This window comes from Corvus kubaryi, unplaced genomic scaffold (genome assembly GCF_017639235.1).
Source record: "Corvus kubaryi isolate FWS band 111438036 unplaced genomic scaffold, C.kubaryi_AGA036_p1.0 37367, whole genome shotgun sequence".
Taxonomy (NCBI): Eukaryota; Metazoa; Chordata; class Aves; order Passeriformes; family Corvidae; genus Corvus; species Corvus kubaryi.
Genome location: NW_024581119.1, coordinates 3,213,371 through 3,236,062, shown reverse-complemented (window position 1 = coordinate 3,236,062; position 22,692 = coordinate 3,213,371). Strand labels below are relative to the sequence as shown.

At 46.3% G+C, this 22,692-nt stretch overlaps 1 protein-coding gene across 2 annotated transcripts; it reads right to left on the bottom strand.

The window, feature by feature from the left end:
* Nucleotides 1–2,400: 2,400 nt before the first annotated feature.
* On the bottom strand, nt 2,401–22,118 carry ATP12A (ATPase H+/K+ transporting non-gastric alpha2 subunit). Of its 2 annotated transcripts, none has more exons than XM_042034271.1 (23): nt 21,857–22,118; nt 19,987–20,133; nt 18,584–18,643; nt 17,591–17,794; nt 16,891–17,004; nt 16,236–16,370; nt 15,590–15,707; nt 14,778–15,046; nt 13,865–14,063; nt 13,316–13,425; nt 12,442–12,576; nt 12,001–12,193; nt 11,608–11,783; nt 10,393–10,529; nt 9,602–9,752; nt 7,593–7,761; nt 6,785–6,939; nt 6,122–6,245; nt 5,695–5,840; nt 4,903–5,036; nt 3,735–3,836; nt 3,089–3,180; nt 2,401–2,883 (listed from the first exon to the last, which is right to left on the bottom strand). In XM_042034271.1, the coding sequence occupies exons 1-23, from the start codon at nt 21,863–21,865 to the stop codon at nt 2,855–2,857; spliced, it is 3,108 nt and encodes a 1,035-aa protein (XP_041890205.1). In that variant the 5' UTR covers nt 21,866–22,118; the 3' UTR covers nt 2,401–2,854. The 2 variants fall into 2 exon arrangements, with proteins under 2 accessions (XP_041890205.1, XP_041890206.1); XM_042034272.1 differs by having other exon boundaries at nt 6,122–6,242; nt 6,782–6,939; nt 21,857–22,117.
* Nucleotides 22,119–22,692: the final 574 nt, after the last annotated feature.

The following is a 22,692-nucleotide window of genomic DNA, read 5'->3' as shown; positions in this document are numbered from 1 at the left end:
CACAGAGCCCTCAAGGTGAATACAGAGCCATCAGGGTGCACACAGAGCTCTCAGGGTGCACACAGAGCCCTCGGGGTGAATACAGAGCCCTCAGAGTGCATTTAGAGCCCTCGGGGTGCACACAGAGCCCTCGGGGTGAATACAAACCTCTCTCAGCCTCTGAGGAGAGCTCTGACCAAGAAACATTTGAAACACAAAGCATCTGTCGTCAATTCTTGTTAAAAACAAAACTGACCCCATAGGTACAAACTATTTCAGAAGCACTTGCCGGGTTTGCGGTGTTTGCTACAGATCATCAGCTCCCTTTCTATGATGTATTTTATTTTTATTTATATTTGCTGTTACTGATCTTATAAGTGGCTTTTCCACCTCTAGAATGATTATTGACGTGGGAAATGTGAGGCTGCAGTTCCTCCCCATCACCCTTGCACAGAGGGGACATGCAGGCACTCCTTTGGCAGTTCCCAGCTGCCATGACAGGAGACAGAATTCTTTTTGCTCTCCTCTCACATATGTTGGTGTTAAAACGGATGAATCACATCCATCTTTTAAGTTTTCCTCTCAAAATTTCCTTTTTTCTCTCTCTTCTGCTGCTGAGTTTTTTCCAGCTTGCGTTGCTTTGTTTCTTCCTATTCCTTTATTTGACTCTTCTTGGCCCAGAGCAACCAAAGCTCCCTCTGATGCTGCATTTCCCAGAGCCTGAATGGTTTGTGGTATTTAAACGAATATTCCTGGAAATACAATTATTTCCAGTGTTACAGCTGCAATCCCGTCCCTTGGCCTTGAAATCCTGGGAAATTCCTCTCCTGTGGCTCTGTGTTTTTGTCCTGCTGTGTTGGGAGTTCCTCAAAATCTGTAGGTAGAACCTCCCGAGTTGTTTATTTTTTTAGTTTTGGCAGCAAAATCTGTTGGCTGTGGCTGCAGCCAGCGGTGCTGAGGTTTTATCCAGGTAACAAAAAAGGAAGAAAACCGGGAGACAAAACGCCACTGTCCTTCCCCAGGGATGTGTTTATGAGGTGATAACTGCCAGGAGAAGGAGCACAAGAAGAAAAAGTCCCATTTGTACGAATTCTTTGTGGATTTGGTCTTCAGCCAGGGGAAAGAACAGATTCTTACTCTAGAGATGGTTTTGCAGAGCAGGCGCTGTGCTTTTAGTCTCGGATATCCCTCTCCAGGGCTATTCCATAAAACCTCTCCAGGGGTATTCCATAAAACCTCTCCAGAGGTATTCCATAAAACCTCTCCAGGCATTTTTCCCATGAGCTGTTTCAAGAAAATGTGTTTTGTTTTTGAAGTAAACCAAAAGCAGCTGTACTCTCTCCTGGCTCAGAGCAGCAAATGCTCCCTCACACTGAATTTCCTCTTTTCCTTTCCTCTTCCTGCCTCTGCTTGAACAGGAATTTTGGCCCATCCACAGGTGCTGGAGAGCAGGTGGTGTTGCAGCTTCCCTCGTATCTTTGCTATCTTTTAAACAGGAGATAAAATAAATCAATGCTGGCTCCTGGCGAGCGCCAAGGTGTGAAATGAATCAGTTGGGTACCTCAGCCCTGCTGCTGGAGTGCTCCAGGATTGCACCACCAGCGATAAGCAGCGCATTTATCTGCAATTTGGACCCGCCCGCTGTTTACGGGCTCCTTTTCTGCCGCTCTTCCTCCTTTCCTTGGTAATTCCTCTTCTTCGTGTCTCGCTGGGAAAAACACTGATAGCCGGGATAATTGGTACTCGGAGTAATTAATGCCCAGCCAGGCACTAAAGTGAGGGGTTTTAGGGAAAGAAGGCCACGAAATGCGAAGTGTCTCCTAGCAGGGAAGGGCGTGGACTTTTGGGAACAGCTTTAGATTGGAAAACGTTGCTCTCTTTCCCCTCCCTCGGCTCTTCCCTTGGTTTCTCTTTTCTTGATAGTCCCTCTTGATGTGTGCTGCAACAGGAGTTCTCCTTCTGCCCCTGTTTCTTTTGTAAAACTCGTCTAAACTTGTATTTAAAAGTGAAATATCAACATAAAATATTTATTTTTATGCTTTAAAATTGGAAAGTATTTTGTCTAAACAAGCTGTGGGATCTACTGGGTCTTGCTAAAGTGACCATGTTAAAGGCCTGGTTTCGAAAAGAACTTTACCTGTACCAACTAATCCTAAATACCTAACTAATCCTAAAACTAATGACTCTGATGTCTATTTTGCCTTGGAGATTGTCGCCTTTGGGAAGTGAGCACTGAATTTGGGAGCTCAAAGTGTTCGAATGCACTGGCTGTGTCTTGATTTTCAAGACACTTTTATCAGAATGGACCAAGTGTTTGGTCTGTTAATGGGGGTTAAAAAAGCAGGGGTGCACTTCTTTCCTCTGTGACCCTGTTCCACTCATTTTCTCTTAATCTTTATAAAAAAATAAGACAGAGAACAGTTTTCTGGGAAAAAAACCCCTTTTATTATCAAATTATTCCTATACAGCACAATTACCCTTCGCAAGGTAAAACAGATCTAGGTCTGCACTCACTTGGAATTCAGTTCTACCAGCACAAAAATCAGCAAACAACGCCTTCAGTGCAAATTAATGCCTTGGATTGTGGGGAATTCCTGTCTTTGGTTTGTTTTCCTCTCAGAGTGCTCTCCAACTCCATCTTTGAAGGAGGGAAAATCGGAGTTGTTACAAAAATAGGCAGTATTTCAATTTCTAGGCTTTACAGTACAGTGGGAGGTAATTTCTCAGCCTCTAAAGTCCTTATTTCTTCATTCAATTCATGAAATCTCTCCACCCCAGCACGGGATGGATCCATGCTTGATATTGCACAGGCAGGACTTGAAAGCAGCAGAGGCTGGGTCAGGTGGGGAAGGAGCTCTCCTGTGCTCAGGACTGGTCAATAATACATGTTCTTGTCCCACCAACCTGTAAGAGAAGGGAGGGAATAAAAAAAAAAAGAAAAATTGGTTATTTTTCCTCATAAAGGAAAAGTGATCAGTGGGGAAAAATGCTGAAAAATGAACCAGTCACATGTGAGTGGCAGCTGAGGGGAGGGTGGGAGGGAAAGGGTAGGAGAAGACACATGAAATGAAAATATTAAATTCAAATTTAATTAGAACAGTGCACTCACTTCCTGGGTATTTCCTGATGAGCAGCTTTCGGATTTCATCGTACACCCAGATCAGGATGGCAAAAGGTACAGCCACAAACCAGTACTGGAACCTGGGAGTGGGAACACAGAGTCTCATTCAGAAACATTGAAAAACAGCTCAGCTGCAGTTCTGGGGTTTCTGTCGGTGCTATCCAATGTCACTAAAACAAATCTGCCTCCTTGGGCCTCTTTTCTTTTTCTTAATTAATCACTCAAATTGATGATGTGCAGGTAAAGCCTCCCAATCCTGAATAATTACTGGATTAATTTATTCCAGGTCCTATTCAGAGGGAAACGTTGCCTGGTGGTATCACAGCAATAAATCACCTGACTGTGATCTATATAAAATAAAAGTTAAACGCTGTCTGTTCTCCCCAGAACGTTGGAGATGCTGGAAGAAATATTTAAATGTTGGTTTTGCACAAGTGGGTTTTTGGGTCCTCAGGAGGAAATCTAGTAGGATAATGTGGAAATGGTGGTATTAATGTCCTTTCTGGCCAAGAAATAGTGATGAATATAATGAATGTTTTTAAATATTTATCCTGGAGTGGTGCTGCACGGGCTCCCTGCTCCCATTGTGTGTCCACGAGGAGGGCAGGGGAAGCTCAGTGGCACCAGAACTCACCTGAGCGGAGTGAAATTCAGGGCTGTAACGTGACCAAGGCCGTAGGTGAGAATCAAAGCAATTCCTATCTGGGAAAATATCCCCACCCAGATGACTTTGTTCCTGCAGGAGAAGCAGAGAGGAAGAGTTAAAGCCCTCTGTGCCCGCAGGAACCCTCTGCATTCCCTGCAATTCCCTTCTCCGGGTGAGCTCTGCACACAGGGCATGGGCTGGGCAGCTCTGTCTTGTTTTCCAGATGCTCCTGCCTTTCCTGGCAGCATTCCCAGCCCAAATCCAGCTGCAGGAGACACCCAACACGAGTTACTCAAGGCTTGTGTTGCACTGGGAATGTGCTCGGGGTGACTCAGGTGTTAATGCAAGGAGGAAGCACACATAGGTGTAGGCCCTGTACCCGCAGATAAAGGATGGAAAACAAATTGCTTTGCTATCAGAAACCCCGGGAGTGATTTCCAGCTTTCCTGGTGGCCTCTGTCCCAGCTGATATTTGGAGCTCCCCTGGGACTGGAGGGTGCAGGGTCGTTTGCAGAGGGTGGCCAGCACTGTCTTGGGGCGTTTGGCCTCAAGTTATCTCAGAGCCTCAAGTTATCTCAGAGAAGTCCAGACATGCTATCTCTTGATAAGGAGTTCAGAAAGTAATCTGGAAGAGAAACTCCCGTTTTTTTTATAGTAAACATTTAAATGAATGGAGAGTTGGTTTTAAGCTGATGCATTTTCAGAATAACCAGCACAATGTCTTTAAAGAAAATCCCTATCCTGAAGTAGAAAAGGGGCTGAGGGGAGGTGTAATAAAATATTTGCCTGAGATTTGTGATTGCTTAAGGCCAGACTTAATCTTTGTGCAAAGACTGAAAGTGAGAGGGCCAAATCACTGAGCTCACCTGCTTCTGAACGGAGCAGGAGGCGAACTTGAACTGTAGGTTTAGATTAGATAGGAAAAAACCCTTCCCTCTGAGGGAAATTCTTCCCAGGTGAGGCCCTGGCACAGGGTGCCCAGAGAAGCTGTGGCTGCCCCTGGATCCCTGGAAGTGTCCAAGGCCAGGTTGGATGGGGCTTGGAGCACCCTGGGATGGTGGAGGTTATCCCTGCCTTGGCAGGGGGTGGGATGAGATGAGCTTTGAGGTCTCTTCAAACCCAAACCAATCTGGGATTGTGTGTCTGCAAAACCCACCTGAAGAGGCCCTGCCGGAAAATGGAATTTCTCCGGGTTTTCCTGATGATCAGATCAGCCACCTGCTGAATGGTGATGCTGACAAAGAAGGCCGTGTAGCCAGTCCACTGCAGGTACGTGCGCTGGTATCTGGTCTGCAGAGCCAAGGAAACACCAAAACGTTTTTAAATCAGACCCTCACATCCCCCACAGGCGACTGCAAACCTCGCTGGGAGGCTTTATTTCAGTTCCCAAGGTGCGAATGCAGAGTCATTCCACATTTAGACACAGAATGATGGGATTTGGGCCAGTTTTAGAGTCCGTGAGTTGCCGTGACTGAGTCACAAGGCTGCAGCACGAGCTGGGTGTGAGGGGTGTTTGTATGGATTTATTAATGCCTCCTGAGTCTTGTGATTCTGCAGGATGAGGGAGGGGGAGTGAAGAGTGAGAGGGGGAGGCTGCAAAGGACTTGGCAGAGGTGCTGTTCATTAGCAGGGCAGGGAGAGGATGGTGATGACTGATTTTGGTGGGTTCAAACATAAAGTCCAGAGAGGAAGGTGCATCTGCAGAGGATGGGAGTGAGAAGGTGGCAAATTGTCGAAGAATGAATGAAAAAAGCAGAGGCTGAATGAAAGATCTGTGTGGCAGGAAGCCTTAAAGAGCCTCTCCAGAGGCAACATTGGACGAAAATGAATCCTATTTGCATTTAAACCTCATTTGCATTCCCTCTGCCTTTATTTTGGGGGAGAGTAGGGAATTTTTAAGCAGCACATGGGCGAGAGACAAGGCAGGGAATTTTCAGGGCTGCTTTACCCATTGCTGTCCGTAGGAATCCTCGAAGTCATTGATGGCATTGCTCTCCCAGTCCACTCTCACTCCCAGCAGCGTGGAAGGGAGAAACCCTTGCTCAGCGTAGACGGTGAAATAGGTGACAAAGGCCCCCACTGACTGCATGATTCCTGCAGAAACAAAGGGGCAGGAATGAGGAAAAACCGAAATTAAGGAGCACTGGGGGGATGTGCTGGGTGTATGAAATGTGCTAAAGGCAGTTTGAGAGCTCTTGGCGCTGTAAATTTCTTGCCCTCCGTAGATAAAACCTCACTTTATTGTGGAATAACCAGCTGCAGGAGGGGCTGGTGAGGTTGCAGAGGAAGGGGTTGAATTTCAGCTCCCAAATTTTGTTTTGAAAAATGAATCAGCTGAACTCTGTCACAAGGGAGGGTTTGGGAGGCCCACCTACCGATCTGCAGGTAGGAGTACACAGCCAGCTGCTCGTTCACCAGCCGGTCTCTCCTCTTGTTCCGAGGTCTCCTGTTCATGATGTCGCTCTCAGCTTTCTCGTAGGCCAATGCCACCGAGGGGATCTGCAACAGAAACAAACCATCAGGGGCTGGGGGAGCAGCATTTGCCTGATTCTCAGAGGTTTAGCAGCAATTTGCAGTTCCCAAGTGGTTCTGTTGGATTTTGGCAGGACTCAGAGGAGAGAAGGATCTGTGTGGATTCCTCTTAACGTGTAAAGGATTTGGGGGAAATCTGAAACTTTCATGGATCTGGGGAACATTAGAAGGTCCTTCAGATCCCTTGGGCTGGGCTGGATGGAAGGTCAGGTGTAACTGCAGAAATCCCTCTGATCTCTTGGTTAAAACACGTTGATAATTGCTCACTGCTGATTTTAGCCTGGGTCAGATGTCTTTTTTGCTTGCTGCTCACCCTCTGCAGTTTGTTGTTATTTTCTACATTACTTTCTCTGTACCTGGCTGCTTTTAATCCCCTTTTTCGCTGCCTTACTCAGCTGTAGGGTAAGGCCACAAAATCCCCCCGTTCTGGATGTGCCTTTGCCCCCAGCCCCTCTTCCCCTGACAGAATATTCCAGCAGGAAATTACTTTAAAGCTCCCAACTCACAATGTCCGTGCCCAGGTCAATGAACAGGATGGTGATGGTGCCAATGGGCATTGGAATGCTGGCGATAATGTAGATGAGGAAGGGGCAGAGCTCAGCAATGTTCTTGGTCAGGGTGTAGGCAATGGTTTTCTTCAGGTTGTCAAAGATCAGGCGGCCTGAGGAAGAGGAAATACTTCTGTCAGAGGGAATTTTTATCAGTGTTTTCCAGAAAAAAAGTTCAAATTTAACTAAATGAAATGAAAACATTTACTGCTTATTTCTACTTTCCTCATGTGTTTCCTCATGTATTTTTTAGTTTGTTTTGGTTATTTTTTAAACTACCTGCCCTTACATCCTTCTGAAAACTCAAGTGTAGTAAAACATTTCTTTCAATGAGGAAGTTTGAGGGGGAAAGTCCCATTCCACAAAATGCTGGGGCTGTAATGGAAACCACAAGCTCTTTACAGTGAAAGAAGAGTGGGGTGAATGTTCCTGTCACAGGTGGAGCACAGTGAAGGTGATGTGTGAGAAAATAATAGAGGGAAGAGGTAGAGAAAACAATTTGTATCTTTGTGAGGCTTCAAGCAGCATTGCAACAAGTCAGGAAGTGCTTTTATCCGAAGCTTGATCAAACAGAGACAGCAAATCGTTACTCTGTGTGTGAGAGGGAGATGATTTCCTTATTCTCTGATTGTCACGTGTAGAAATGGAATTAATTCCCAGCTTTCCCAAATATCAAATCCACAAATCCAGAAAAAGAAGAGAGGAGGATCAGGAGGCCCTGCCAGAAGCTTCCAGCTCAAAAAGCAGGAAACAACATTATCTTTACCTTCCTCCACTCCTGTGACAATGGAAGCAAAGTTATCATCCAGCAGGACCATATCAGCTGCATTTTTGGCTGCATCAGAGCCAGCAATCCCCATAGCAATCCCAATATCTGCTTTTTTTAGGGCGGGGGAGTCATTGACTCCATCTCCAGTCACGGCAACCACTGCTCCCTGGAACACACAAAAGCATCCAGATGTGGATTTGAGAGGAGAAGGTGAATCCTGCCATCATCAACCTTTACATTTCTAGCAGAAAGATGCTGATAGGAAGTTCTGAATCCTCTTTGTACCCGTGTCAAACACAGCCAGGGACCAGGAGGTGGTGGGCAGGGTTGGGAGAGTGACCTCAGAGTTTTGTGTGGTTCCCTTTAGAGTAGAAACCTGGGAAGTTCAGGGATGTGATTCACTGCATCATAAAGAGTGGGCATCCCAATTAGATGCACTCCAAATGCAATTAATCTGATAGTTGGATATAAGGAGGATGATCCCTGTCAGAGCCAGGTTCACATCTGACAACTGGGGGAGGTTTGATTAACACAAAACATCCTTTATTTTTTTATGAAGTGCTACAGAATCAGCTAGGTTTCATCAGAATTGTGAATTATGTAACTGTTGAGTTAGAGCCCATCCTCATCTCAACAACTTCTGGCTATCCTCAGTCTGTGCTAGAATTTCTCTACTAATTCAAAAGATGGAAAACTCTGATTATCCAACTCAGCTTCTTTGTTATCTTCCTGAACATCTCCTGCAGCTCCAGGCTCTGCTCTAGCTGGTGCAGAAGTTCATGGCTTGATGCAAGGCAGGGTGTTCAGAGTGGGGTCAGAGCCTGGCAAACTGATTAATAAAATGCTGAATTTCCTGTGCCTGCGGGGATTGAGCACAGTGTCACTACCTATAAATAATGCCATGTACAGAAGGGCTTATAAGCTCTGAGTACTAAACATAGCTGGAGACTGGCTGGGGGAGGATGTTCCTTTTCATCCTCTACAGAGCCAAATCTGCCAAGTTTGTGGGAGCCTGAGCAGTGCAGAACACGTTTACCCACCGTGTGCCTGGCAGAGACCATTCAAAAAATAAAAACCACATGAAACTGAAAGACTTTATTTCCTTCTTTTTACTCTCTGGAGAGCACTCCAGGCTTAAACCCAACCAGCTGGTGATGCTGATTGGGAAGCTTAGTGCTGGCACAACTACAAAAATAAAATAATATCTTTTGCCGCCTCTTCTTCTCTACAAAGTCCAGGCACAGCACTAGTGTGGCTTTAATTCACAAAATCTACTTGGAAGATGTCATTTTTGAGCGGAGAGTCTTTTGATGGCAATTTTCATCTTTTACAGAGCTCTGTAAATGTCTTTTTTCCCCCCTCCTGTGCTGGCTTTGCTCCAGGCTGTTTTACATAATATTGCCCATGGATGGGGCAAACTCTCTTTAAATCCTGCTGCCTGGTTTATGGCCCTGGGAAGTAGCACGGATAAGGCTTGGTGGTCCATAAATCATGCTCTGGCATTTTGTGGGGTTCATACCTCGGAACCATAAATGGTTTAGGCTGGAAAAGAGCTGTGAGTTCGCCTGCTAACATTGCCACTACACTATTCCACTGCCAAACATTCCTGTGGGCAGGAGGACACGGCTTTGAGCAGCCACAAGAGATAAGAGGAGAGGATGTGGCAGCACCTTGCTTTTATCTGGATTTAAAGAATTCCCGAGGGAATTCTCCTTCCCAAACAGGGCACAGGAGGCTTTACGTACTTCTCAGAATGACAGGGACAAGCCAGGCCCTGGCTACAGCTCCAAATTCAGGGAAAGCTCATTTTGTCACCAGGAGCTGAGTCTGTAGCAGGAATTTGAGTGGTTTGGATTGAGTCCAGGCAGTGTTTATGGCAATCTGTTAGATAATGTCCTGACACGGGGAAAAGAGTACAAACAGAGCTTCGGGAGCACTGGGAATCGGCTTCCAGCCTCTCAGCCTGGGCTGGTGTCTGTGTGTGACCTTTGCCACCTCTCACTCACCTGCCTCTGACAGCCCTCCACAATAATCAGCTTCTGCTGGGGCGATGTCCGAGCAAAGACGATCTCGGAGTGGTCACACAGGATCTCGTCCAGCTGCTCTGAGCTCATGTCCTTCAGCTCCATCCCGTTCACCACGGCTGCCGTGGCTTCCCTGGAAGAGCCACGGGCAAAGCAGGGTGAATTTTCAGATTAAAAGGGTAAAAATGGTGCACTCGTGGGATGGGGGTGCAGCTGGATGGGGGGAAAGCAGCAAACTGAGTTAATTGCAGAGGCGTTTGCTGTTAATCAGCTGGAGCTGAATGAAAGGCGCTGCAGAAATCCAGAGTGGATCAGTCACCTGCATACAGAGGGGGCTCATTGAAGCTTCAGAAAATGCATTTTAAAGAGGCCTCTCCCTGGGAGGGACAGTGAAGACATCTCCTCTGCAAAGAGCTCTTTTTATCCTTCCCTTGTGATGTTATTTTTTCCACATTTAAGGGGTGAAGGAAGAATTTGGGCTGATGGTCCAAACTGGGTCATGTGATGCTACATTTTGCTTTCTGTGTGTGTGTGTTTTGTCAAGCGGGCAGTGACAGCGCCTTTCACATGATCTGCAAAGCACAATTTGCTAGATTTTCTTCATGGGGAGCAAAGATGAAAACCACTGAGTGGACACACTTAGGTGGAGATGACTCAAGAGTGGGAGTGTGTCACAAAAAAGCAGAAAGCAGCTGGGATGTGGTAATAAAAACACTGTGGAGGGAGCAGGGAAATGAAGCCCCAGGTGCTGCCCAGGCTCTGCTGGCTCTCACCTCCTGTTGACCTGCTCCACAGGGATGTTGAGGCGCTTGGCAATGTCCTCCACGGTCTCGCTGGTGGCCGAAATGATGCCCACGCTCTTGGCGATGGCCTTGGCTGTGATGGGATGGTCGCCAGTGACCATAATGACCTGAGCAAGGGACAAGTGAGTGACAAATGGAAAAGCCATGGAGATGAGGGGGAATGTCCGTTGCTGAGGAGCAGGAAGCAGTTTAGGATCAGAGCGGTGCTGTGTACACAGCAAAGGGAGATTAGGCGCAGTAATTGCCCGGCTCTGTATCGACATCTGGGCTCTGCCTCTCCTTGCTGAGGCTGCTTTATCAGGGCTCTGAGGGAAGAACTCGTCACAGGCAGCCAGATTAGAATAATGCAGAATAAAGGAGCCTTTATATAAGGATCTATATTAGGTATGTGCAGTGGGGAGGGTTTGTTAGAATATTGCATCTTAAAACGGATCCTTGTGACTAAGCTGTCCTGACAGATAAGGCACAGCCTTTTCTTGCCTTTCTTGAAGAAGAGTTGCCAGATTTGTCTTCAGGCTACAGAAAATTTCGTCAGGGTTAGGGCTTGGGATTCGTCTCATCTGAGATCTGTAATTCCAAATATGATTTTCCTTGATTTAGGTAGATTTCACCTCTGCTTAGAGCTGGAATTTTACTTGTGGGTCCCCAGGGAGTAAAATTAGTGGAATTACAGCTTCAGGTTCAACCTGAGTAGTTTTGGGATTAGTGATTCCTTTGCATAAATGTTCATAACCCTGTATCCTGATGCCTTCTCTAGAACTTTTTCTGTCACCTTACTCTGTTTCCGGGCAAGTAATTACAGCTGGTGTGGGCTCTGTATTCTAGAAATGGATCTGATGAGAGAGCACCTGAGCTTTTGCAAATTTGGATTTCCAGTTCTAAAATTCTGTGCAGTTTCTATAGTCTGATTCCCACTGGTTTGCCTCTGGGCACCATCAAGTTTTTTCCTTAAATTGCAATTATAGAACGGTGTTAGCTAACGTTTAGATTTTTGGTAGTTGTTGCTAGAAAGATAATTAGTGGTGGAAGATCTTAAATTTTAAATTTAAGACAATTAAATATTAAATTTAAATTTTAAATTTAAAACAAAATGTGGTGGAAGCTCTTAAATTTTAAATACCTAAAATAATTATAATAAGTCTTTCTGTAGGGGAACCACCATGGTTTTCACTGTAAAATCCCTACCTTGATGCCAGCACTGCGGCACTTGGAGACAGCGTCAGGCACTGTGGAACGAGGTGGGTCGATCATGGACAGGAGCCCAACAAAGCACAGGTTGGAGGTGGGGAAGTTCATGGAATCTGTGTCAAACTGGAAGGTGTCTGGGAACTCGTTTTCAGGCAGGTACAAGTGGCAGAAACCTGAGAAGAGATTTAGGTTGATGTGACGGACAGGAAAATGTGGGAGAAAGAGGAGAGCTTGGTAAAACATCAGGGTTTGCTCTTGTCCATAGAACTCCAGTGCATTTAACCATTTTTCCAGGCATGCTGGATGTGCCAAGACTTTAAACCCCATTTCACAGATTTTACAGCTGGATTTTACCCCATTTTCTCAGGCAGTCCCCACAGCTGCACTCACCCAGCACTCTCTCCCCCATGCCCCCCAGCTCCATGTAGGCTGTCTGGAAGGCTTCTGCCTTCTCGCTGTCCAGAGGCTCCTCCTTGCCGTTGATCATGATGGTGCTGCACCTCTCCAGGATCCTCTCTGGGGCACCTTTCATCACCAGCAGGAAGTGTTTGTCATGGGGGTCGTCGGTCTCGTGGATGGAAAGCTGTGCCACAAACAGGAAATGGGTGGGAAGAGTTTCAATTATCTTCATTTGCTTCTAGTTTTTTGTGGGATTAATGCTCTTTTCCATGCAGGCATCCTATATTCCATCAATGGAATGAGCTGCATTTATCATAATGTCAATTTCCTCTGTTGTGGAATTACCCCACTAAGGCTTCCAGGTCACCCGTTGCTGCATTAGGCCCAGTGAGAGAAACAATGTGGCACTATTTCCAAAAAAATGAAACACACCTGAAATTTGTTGGTAGAGTTGAAAGGGATTTCAGCCACTTTCTTGTTCTGTGCTCTAATGCTCATCACATCCCCCAAAATGACCTCGGAAAATTTCAGCAGAGCAGTTTCAGAGGCGTCTCCTACCACAACCCTCTGTGGGCACAAAGGAAGAAAACATTTCACTTTTGAATTCCCACAATTCCATTATGTGCTGCACACTTAAGCAACAGGGAATCTACATTTTTATATTCAAGTTGTCCTGGAAAAATATTAAAATAGAATTTTGGGATATCTGCATTGCTCTTGGAGTTGGACCTGAGCCACAGCAAGGAGACGCAAAGAGCATTTGATGCTGTAAAGCAGATTTAGGGTCACACTCAGGTCACTACAGGTGAGCAGAGGCACAAACCCAAATTAATTTGAGGATGGCATTGATGAGTAAACAGCAGATTTGTTCTGGTAGCCCAGTCACTGGAATTAACTACCTTCAAGCAGTCATGTGGAAAGACATTAATTAAGGCATGTTTACCTATGCTATAATAAATTAACAGTGCAGTAATTACTATTCCTGCTACTCGTGTTGCCTTTTTCCTGGCAGGCACAGTTGGGTTTGGACAATGCTCTCGGGCACAGGGATTCCTGGGGCTGTGCTGTGCAGGGCCAGGAGCTGGGATTGTGGATCCCTTCCAATGCAGGATAATCTGTGTTTCCATGCTCTTGGCCGTGCGGGGTTTTTTATCCTGTGTTAAGTTTTGTGTGAGGGTACAGCAGTAAAACCACGGCCAGTAGGAATTTGGAAGGCTGGCACAGTAAAACGGAGATGGCTAAAGCCAAGCAGAGCCAATTGCTCTTTCAGAGGAAGAGAAGTAAGCTGATGTGAAGTCAGCAGTACCTTCATGATGGGGAGATTTTCCTGTCCTGGCCGGAATTCCGCCCGGTTGCAGAGAGTGACAATTTTTGATAACGCTGTCCATGTGGGGGAACTTTGATCAAAGGGCTGGGCTGAGAGAAGCAAAACACACATTTCATTCTTTAGCACATTGCATGATATAAGTAGAAGCTTGAGTGAAAAAACCGTGAACTGACTTATTTGAAGAAAAAAATTATTCTTTTGACAGGTTCTTTTATGGAAAAAAAATTTTGATATCAATTTTCCCTCTATCAGTGCTGGCAAAGGGATTGGTATGATGTTTCTCTGCTTCATTCCCTACTAAATGTTCTCTTGGCAAAAGGCTCTGGAGTAGAACCGCCTCCAGATTTAATTCCTGGGAGTGGAGTTCAAATATTAATTCTTTTTTTCACATCTCTACATGGCTAAGGAGAGATTTCCATGCATAGAAGGAACATATGTCTGATTTATCCATCAAAAGATATTCCCAGTGAACATCCCAGCATTCATCCAGGCGTCTGCCCCTTCCCACACCCCCATTTTCCCATTTACTTGTTTGATCTTCACTGGTGTCGGCTGAGTAGATCTGGTTGTCAAACCAGAGGTGGGCAACAGTCATCCTGTTCTGGGTGAGGGTCCCTGTCTTGTCAGAGCAGATGATGGAGGTGGAGCCGAGGGTTTCCACAGCCTCCAGGTTCTTCACCAAGCAGTTCTTCTTGGCCATGCGCTTGGCTGTGAGGGACAGGCTCACCTGGCAGGAGGGAAGGGGTCTGGCTGTCAGCAAGGTGAGGTTACACAGAGATGTAACGAGGTTACACGCTCCTGGTAGATCTTTAGTGTTTGTTTTGGGGGTTTTTTAAGAGAATATTGTAATGGTTTTGCTTTTTGTTGGCTGCAGTGCATTTTTTTTTCATTGTTTTAACTAAAATCTGAGGTTTGGTTGTAAGTAGCACAAGTAGATTTGCTGCTGACAGGGACCTGATAGACATAAAGGTATCATCAGTCTAGAGGCTGTTTGAGATGGAAGGACCTGCAACGGGCAGGGAGCTGCTGGTCACCAGCTCCATGAATCCTGCAATGATTCCCTTCATTATCCTGCCGGTTGTTTGCTGCTGCGGTGCTGTAGAGCCAGCAGTGCTCAGCAGGTACACTGCTGCCCAGCCAGGGATTTTAGTGTTGGATATGTGGTAATGAGCAGGGTTTTCATGTGACTTTCAGGGTACAATGTCCCCGCTTCCAAGTGGGAACGGGCTGTGAGGAAATGAGCCACGTCATTGCACTCGGCCGCAACCGAGGCAGAGCGGCACTTGAACTTAAATCCAAACTGGATTGAAGATTAATGACTCAGTGACACCAGAATTCCCAAATGAAGGGTTTATCCTTGGAATAAGAGCCCCCACCCCTATCCAAACACAACCCAGACCAGAGCTGGAGTGGCAAGCAGAGAACCCGAGCACAGACTCACCGTCACCGTGGCCAGCAGCCCCTCCGGCACGTTCGCCACAATGATGCCGATGAGGAAGATGATGGAATCCAGGATCTTGTAGCGCATGGAGATGGAGATGATGAAGAAGAGGACCCCGATGGAGATGGCCACTCCTGCCACCAGGTACACGAAGTGCTCGATCTCGATGGCGATGGGCGTTTTCTCGTTGCCCACGCCCGAGGCGAGCGAGGCGATGCGGCCGATGATGGTGCGGTCTCCAGTATTGATGACAATGCCGGTGGCAGTGCCTGCAGGGACAAAAACTGTCACCTCCAGGGCACACAAACACTCAGAGGCAGCTGCAGCCTGACATTCCAACAGGTATTGATGGAAAAACCGCAAGGAAACCGCGGTCAGTTCAAATTCAAATCAATTCATTGATTGGTGCAGCCATAACCACGCTGGGTGTTCGAACAAATGCTGAGTGTGCCCCCCCCCCCCCCCCACCAAGGTCTCATTTTATTTTAATCTGCCCAGGACAAAATTCTTGTGAGCAATTAAACACCTCTGAAGTTCCTCGAAGCAGAATTGCTAAAATAAGTTAGCAGGGTAGGCAGCTCTTGTTCAGGTGCCTTTTTGGGAGCCCTTCTCTCTGTATGCTGATAAATAACAGAAATAAGAAGTTTTCAGTTCCTCTGAAGCTGCTGAATAGAGCTTGAAGACTAACTAGGAAAAAAGATGAAAGGGTGTAAGGGCATGCACACAGGATGATAAACATGGCCAGAGCCAGTGGAGAAATGGATTAAGGGGATACAGTGGGATTTCCACGCCCAGTTTCAGGATCAGCTCACCTTCCACACAGGTGGTGGAGTAGAAGGCAATGTTCCTGGTCTCCAGGGGGTTCTCATGGGTGAAGTCACAGGAGCGGGACTGTGGTTCCGATTCCCCTGTGAGTGAAGAATTGTCCACCTTTAATGAAAGGGAGACATGCCCATATTAAAGTCAGCAGTCCGCAGTGGTGCCCAGCCCAGGAGGCGAGGTGGCAGCTTGTTTAACAATCAGTGACATCAAATGCTCTCAGTGCCTTTTCTCTGAGCTGCTGCTGTCCCTGGCAGAACCTATTTCTGTGGGAATTCAGCTCAGCCAGTGCTGTGTGTCTGCAGGTGGGATTTTCAGCAGCAGCCTGAGAAAACCCCACAGTTGTTAGGATCTGCCTCCAGTGGAAACTCTCAATCCTGTATTGGTGCATCTGCCCTGTCCTGGCAAAGGGCAGTGCCAGAACCTGGCCAGGATCTAATGGCTTTGGATGTTCAGGGACAGAGGTCTCAGTCCTAGATGAGCTCAGCATCACACTAAGGCTTCTGCTCTCTGATTACATTATTGTGTCCAGTCAAAGCTCTAATAACCCATACTGGCTGGGCAGACATTCTTTCTATGTAATAAACCCTCCAGCCTCTGTTCTCCCTCTTTCCCTGTGCTCTTCCAAGCCCTGTTTACCTTGCAACCCTGAGTGAAGATGAGGCGAATGTCTGCAGGGATCCTGTCCCCACCCTTGATCTCCACGATGTCCCCAACCACCAGCTGGTCTGCTGGCAGCTCCTTCTTCTCAGCATCCCTGAGGACAAGAGCTTGCTGAAAGACAGAAATGGGACAAAAATTAGCCTTGTGCCACTCTTTAAACTGAAATCCTCCTCTCTGTTCTGGATCCAGAGCAGGATAATGGAGAGGCACAGTGAGCATATTTGACATCCAGCTGGACTGCTCAGGCTGGAATCTGGGGGATATGAGAAGGGAAACGGACTTGGAGATGGGGAAATGCCTTCCAGGAATGTGCTTGCATGCCGTCAGGTCTGTGGGTAAAAGCAGTGGGCTGCAAAATGTGAAACCCAGCACATCTCCCCCTGTTCATTGACAGCTCTTAACTGGAACTGAGAGCTCTAATCCAGTGCTGGATGGAAAACAAGAATGGGCATGCTACAATTCCCAGATCCATCAAAGCAACCAGCGTATGCGTTTTAGCAATGGTTTGTGATTCAGGACCTTTATCTGGGTCATTTGCCAAGAGATAAATTCAAGTTGGGCTTGCTGGGCTCCCCTCATGCATTGCTAGGATGGATTTTTGCCTCAGTTGAAAGGCACTGGTGGTTCTCACCTGTGGGATCATCTTGCTGAAGCTGGCCATGATGTTTGTGCTTTTGGCTTCTTGATAATAAGCAAAGATCCCAGTGAGGATGACAACCAGAGCCAGGACTACTCCGAGGTAGAGCTGATCAATAAAAGACATAATCTGGTTAATTTAGGACAAGTTTTCAGCAATTCCTCTAATAGAATAAATCAGTTCTGTGATGTTTCAGCAGGCTTCTAAAATGAAGTGTTGGTCAGGTTAAAAGGTTAAGAACAGGACGTTCCGGTGTTGGCCTGCAAGTGATCAGTCAAAGCTTTTTTGGTGCGTATAAAAAAGGTTTTTAATGGTGATTTTCCCATCTATCTAAAATCCTTCTCTAAACTGACTCAAACCTGACCAAATTAGAGTGTAACAAACAATTTAAAAAAAAAATAAAGCAGAGTATGACTCAAAAGGGAATTAGTCAAAGACTCTGGGGTTCTTCAGACTTTTTTGCTGCTCTCAAGAATTGTGATTATGCCCGGTGGTTATAAAACCTTTGCACGGGCACTCTTTAGACAAGTGGTGTACGCAGTGTTTGGGCTTCTATCAGAAATGTTCAGCAGCAGGAGGAGAGTCCTGTGAGAACAAGAGGCCTCCTTGTAGTTACTGAGTAACTGTGCAGTGTGTAAATCACCCAGATGGTCACGGGGTCAAACACTCGCTCTGTGGTTACTCATCTACTCACGTTGTCAAAGGCCGAGTCCACTCCCTGCGCCAGCTGGATGCCGAAGGAGATCCAGGAGAAGGCAGCTCCGATCCACAGCAGGATGGAGAACCCCCCGATCATCTGCTTGAGGAACTTCACGATTTCAGGGGTGGCTTTGGGAGGAGTGAGCGCGTTGGGGCCATCCCGAGCCAAAATCTCTGCTGCTCTTGCACTCGAGAGACCCTGCAAAAGGAGGTGGCACGTTTAGAATGAAATCACAGAAACAGAGGTTTTTACCCCAGCTCAGAACAAAATTCACGTGCTGCTGTTTCTTTAAAGGTTGTTTGTGTTACAAGGGAGCTGCAACTCTGATTTCCAAACCTCCTGGTTTCAGAGAGGTTGCTATGAATTATCTGCTATGGAGAAACAGCTGTTTCTTTACTGGAGCACCAGGAGTTTCCATTCTGTTGGTTGCCAGTCAAATATACCTGGACTAAGTGTTTGGAAAGCCAGGGGAAAACTGACATTCTTTTGCTGCTGTTTCTGCATTTCCACAAGATGTTTGTAGCTCAGGGGGTTCTTGAAATTCTTGTCTGTGCTCTGGCCACACTCAGTGCTTTGGTATTCAAATGTCAGGTGTCAAAAGGGCTCAGGTGTTGTTTCTCAAATCTAGATTTTCCTTCAGAATCAGCTCATCCCATGCAGTCTTTGGCTATAAATTGCTACAGTGAGAAGTGAATTGTGATGAAATCAAAACATCAGATAAAAGCTTTAAAAAAAATGAGGTCCTGGTGCAAAACCCTGAGGTCCCGTTTTTGATTTCAAAGCAGTAGCTCAGCGTTCTTCAGACTCAAGAGAAACTCCACTTTAAGTCCAGGTCAGTGCACATTGGCTTGCTGGTTTAGGCTGTACTGGGAGCACCAAAGCAGGCACACCACACATCTAATAACAAAATTCCTGCTCCTGGGGAGCTCTGGGGAGGCCAGAGGCAACTGATTGAGGCAGCTCCTTAACGATGCCCCATGGACTTACTTTGTCGATGCTGGTACCGTACTTCTTCTCCAGTTCCGAGGTGCTGAGCCTGTGGTCATCCTGCATTCCGAGAGAGGGAAAATTACAGTGAGCAGAACATCAGACTGTTGAAATTTTTATTTCCAAACTGCCTGGATCTGGGACTATGGATGCAGCTGCTTGTATGACACCCCACTTTCATTAATTAGACAAACCCGCACATTGATAAGTAAAGTATCTTCCACTGGAAGATGATTTTTTTTTTCCCCTTTGATTTGCAGAGTACTTTTGTAAATAGCTTCCTCCCCCAGCAAATCTGTCACACCAACAGGATGGTGTGTTCATGTTTCTGCTGCTTGCCACGAGGCTCTGTGCTTCTTTCGGATAAAAAATTTCTCTCTGCATGCTTCAGGGCTCAGAGCATGTGTGACAACAACCTCTGCCCTTGATTGCCAGGGTAGGGTCCACAGTCTGGTGGAAAGAGGCAACAGGTTCTAACCACAGTGGAAAAGGGTGTGGGAGAGGGAAATCTCAAAGCTCTTCTCCTTGGCCTGCAGTGACACCTTTGTGGTATCACTGGCCTAATTATATCTTGTGTTGAACTGGGATTTAGAAGCCAAGAATTTGAGAGATCTCCCAATTGTTTTCTCAGAGTGATTCATGGGTACTGGGGTGAGTCAATTCTCCTGTCTGTGCTTTGGATTCTCTTTAGAAACACGGGAGTGGAGTTACATCCCCTGGTGGCAAAGACAGCATGGGCTGAGAAATATTTACCTGCTGCTGGGCAGATCTTGGAAACGTGATGGGTGAGTTGATCAGAGAATCATGGAATCAATATCTTATTTTGGGGTTCTAGAGCTTTGAAATGCCATTCAGCCCGTAAATAGCCTCTCCTCTGAGCTGCTCTCACAGCAATCCCGAAAAGAGGTCAGCATAATTACCCTCATGTTTCAGATTGGGAAACTGGAATGTGTGGAGAGGAAGCAACATTTCCAAGAGCAGCCAGCAGGTCAGTGGAGAGCCAGGAGGAAAACACAGATTTCTTCAAGGCCAGAGCAGTTGGTTTGGGTAAAAAACCCTGGGTTTAAAGCTGAGAAATTCTCTCAGCTCTGGAATCTCTGGAGCACAACGCCATGGTTCTGCCTTCCCCTCTGATTCCTGGCTGGCCATGCAAGTTGTCAGGAAATACTGAAGGCAGTGATTCCATCTGGGGAATGACTCCTTTTTGGGCATGGTACAATGTTCTGTACCATTGGTGGCTTAACTATATCAGAATCATCCTCTCATTGTAGGTATCAATCTTGCACAGCATTTTTCCGACACACTCCAGGAGTGTGAGGAAGCAAATCCCTGTGCCACGATGTTCAGTGCAGGACATTCCCTGGATTTCATGGAATGTGTAATGGAAGCTCAGCAACACTCACCAGGTCCAGTTCTTTCTTAAGATCTTCTGCCTTCTTTTTTTTCTTGTTGCCTTTTAAGTCTTTGTACTTCTCCTCTTCATCTTCGATCTCTCTTTTGTGCAGATCTTTTGTCCCATAGATCTCAACCGAGTAAACATCGGACTTTTTCTGTAAAAGACCACAAAAAAGTCAAAACTTTGGCAGATCTACATTTTTTAGTAGCTTTAGCAAGCTACAAGTTGCTACTATTCCTTTCTCCTGGTTACTTGAGGTGTTTTTCCTGTCTTATCCACAGATCCATCCAGTTTCTGTTACTGTGATTATGGTCAGGACTTTCAGGACTTCATCAGGTGCAAATTACAGGGATTCCTTTAGGGACGTGCAGCACTTCCAGCAGTTTATGATCTAAAACAACTGTAGGAAAATACTGCCCAGGACCTCAGCAGTGAAAATGATTAATTTATTTATCAGGTCCAAGAAGAGATCAGTGGAAAAGAAAAATATTTGTGAAAGGAAAGGGGAGGGAAAAGTTATCCATTGAGAACTTGCTTATTCCTGGAGCTTTTCAGATCCATAACTCCAAGATTTACTTTTTAAAATTAAAATTAACATTTACAAATTTATATTTGCACCAAATCAAAGTGAGGAATGGAGGCAAGCAGCAGACTGAATGCCAAGGAGGAGCTGCTCTGTTTCTGCTCACACAGAGCTCAGAACTGGCAGGGATTTCACCAACAATTCACTGATTTTTGCCAGTGGAATACCAGGCACAGGAAGCTGTTGACCCAGGGAGGCTGCTGGATCTCAGGGAATGTTTTGCTTTCAGTGATAACCTGGGAGCTGTGCTGTTTCCAAACCCTCAGTTAACTCTGCAGAGTGCAGGGCAACCTTCCCGTGCCGCTGATGCAGCAGCTGCGTAATCATAATGTTCCAGCTCCCAATTATCCTGGAAACCACAGGCCAGGCCTTGGCAGAGCCATTGGCTGACCCCATTCCAGAGGTTTCCTTATGGATTAAACCCCGGAGGTTTAGGAGAGCCCCCTGGATGTTTCCTGGTGGGACAGCAGAGCTGACAGTGCCCCGAGCTCTGCCAGAGCTTGGCCTCCTGTGAGGGCTCAAAGCAATGAAGGAAGAGCTCTCCGTGACATAAAGAGAGCTCAAATAATGGAAACAACAAGAAAAAAAACAAAAATAATTTGGATATCTTAATATTTAACACTGTTCGGAACTCAAAACTGGCATCTTATCTTTAGCTGCCCTTAAACTAAAGGAATATTTAAATCTTGTCTGTTGATGAAGGGGAAAGCAAAGAGCTGCTGAGCAGTTTGAGGGCTTAAAAGACTGAAATTCTATTCCTAAACCCTTGATTTTTCTTTGTGATGCTCATCCCAGAGACAGGACATGCCTGTTCTTTTTATTTTTTTTTTCTGCTGTGCTGAAGACTCACAATCTGTTTTATCTATTGGGATTTTTTTCTTCACCTTCCTCCTCCTCCTCCTCTTCTCTTTAACTTTCCCACCCAAAAATCTGTTCAGCTTTTCAAATCCCTATAAAGGAGAGAAACCAGGAGAGAAAGGCAAGAGCTCTCTGCTGGGAGAACTTAGCAGATGGAGGAGAAAATAAAGAAAATTGGTGAAGTTAGTAAAATTCATTGCTTACTTGTAAGCATGGCCTATGTTAACCTTTAACCTTCAGAGTTTCATAAAATCTCACATTTTGGCTCAGATTTTTGGCTCAGCCAGTCCAAGAATTCTTCCCAATCCAAACTGTTCATGCCCAGCAATGTCTGGTATTAATTCAATTTTTCACTTAGCCTGTACTTATAGTACAGATTTACAAATTAAAACTTAAGGAGAAACCCAAGGGGCAGTTCCCTGGGCATTGTACCCACCTTGACCATCTTGGTGAATTTATTCCTTTCCTGATGGAGGGAAGCAGCCAAGCCAAAATCTCTGGATGAAAAGCCCAAGCCTCTGGATGAAAAGCCCAAGCCCAGCTGGGGACTGAGGTGGCTCAGAGCAGTCCTGGAGTGCAGAAGCTCCCCGAGGTGGTGGGTCCCTCTCCTGTGGCCAGCAGGTGTTAGCTGGAATGCTGCTCCCACCTCGGCATCCTCCAGGCAGGACAAGCTCCCTGTCCCAAGCCTGTGGAGAAAGAGCTCTGCTTGCAGCTGCTTTATAAATCAGCATCTTGTGCTGCCACTCCACCCCTCCCCTTCCAAGTCCAGCCCATCTTCTGTTTCACCTGGAGTAGGTGGAAAAATACCACAGTAATGGGCATGTGGGTTTCAGGTCAGATAGGTTCTAATTATTCCTTTGTAGTGTTTGCTCACAAGTAGGGAACAGGTGTATTATTCATCTTGCTGGAAGCAAGGAGTTTCCTCCGGAGACTTTCCAGCTCTGGGCTCCCCTCAGGATCCCCGCTGTCCTGGGCTAAAGGAGAGCTCTGCACATTTTGTCTCACCTGCCCAGGTGATGTTCTCTTTGCCTGAGGTCCCTCAAATCGAATCCCTTCCCCGTTTAGGTGCTAGCAGGGATTGAGTGGAGTGCTGCTCTCTGGAGCTTCATAGCTTGGACTTCACTCTTAATCCTTGCCTTGCATTTCGTGTGTTTTTCACCTTGGTGCTGAGCTGGGAGAAGTGAACTTCCTGGTGCTTTTTCAGCAGGGCACTCACCTGAGCAGCTCTTGGTTTGTCTGGCACCAATTACCAGCTTCCAGGCAGGAGTGATA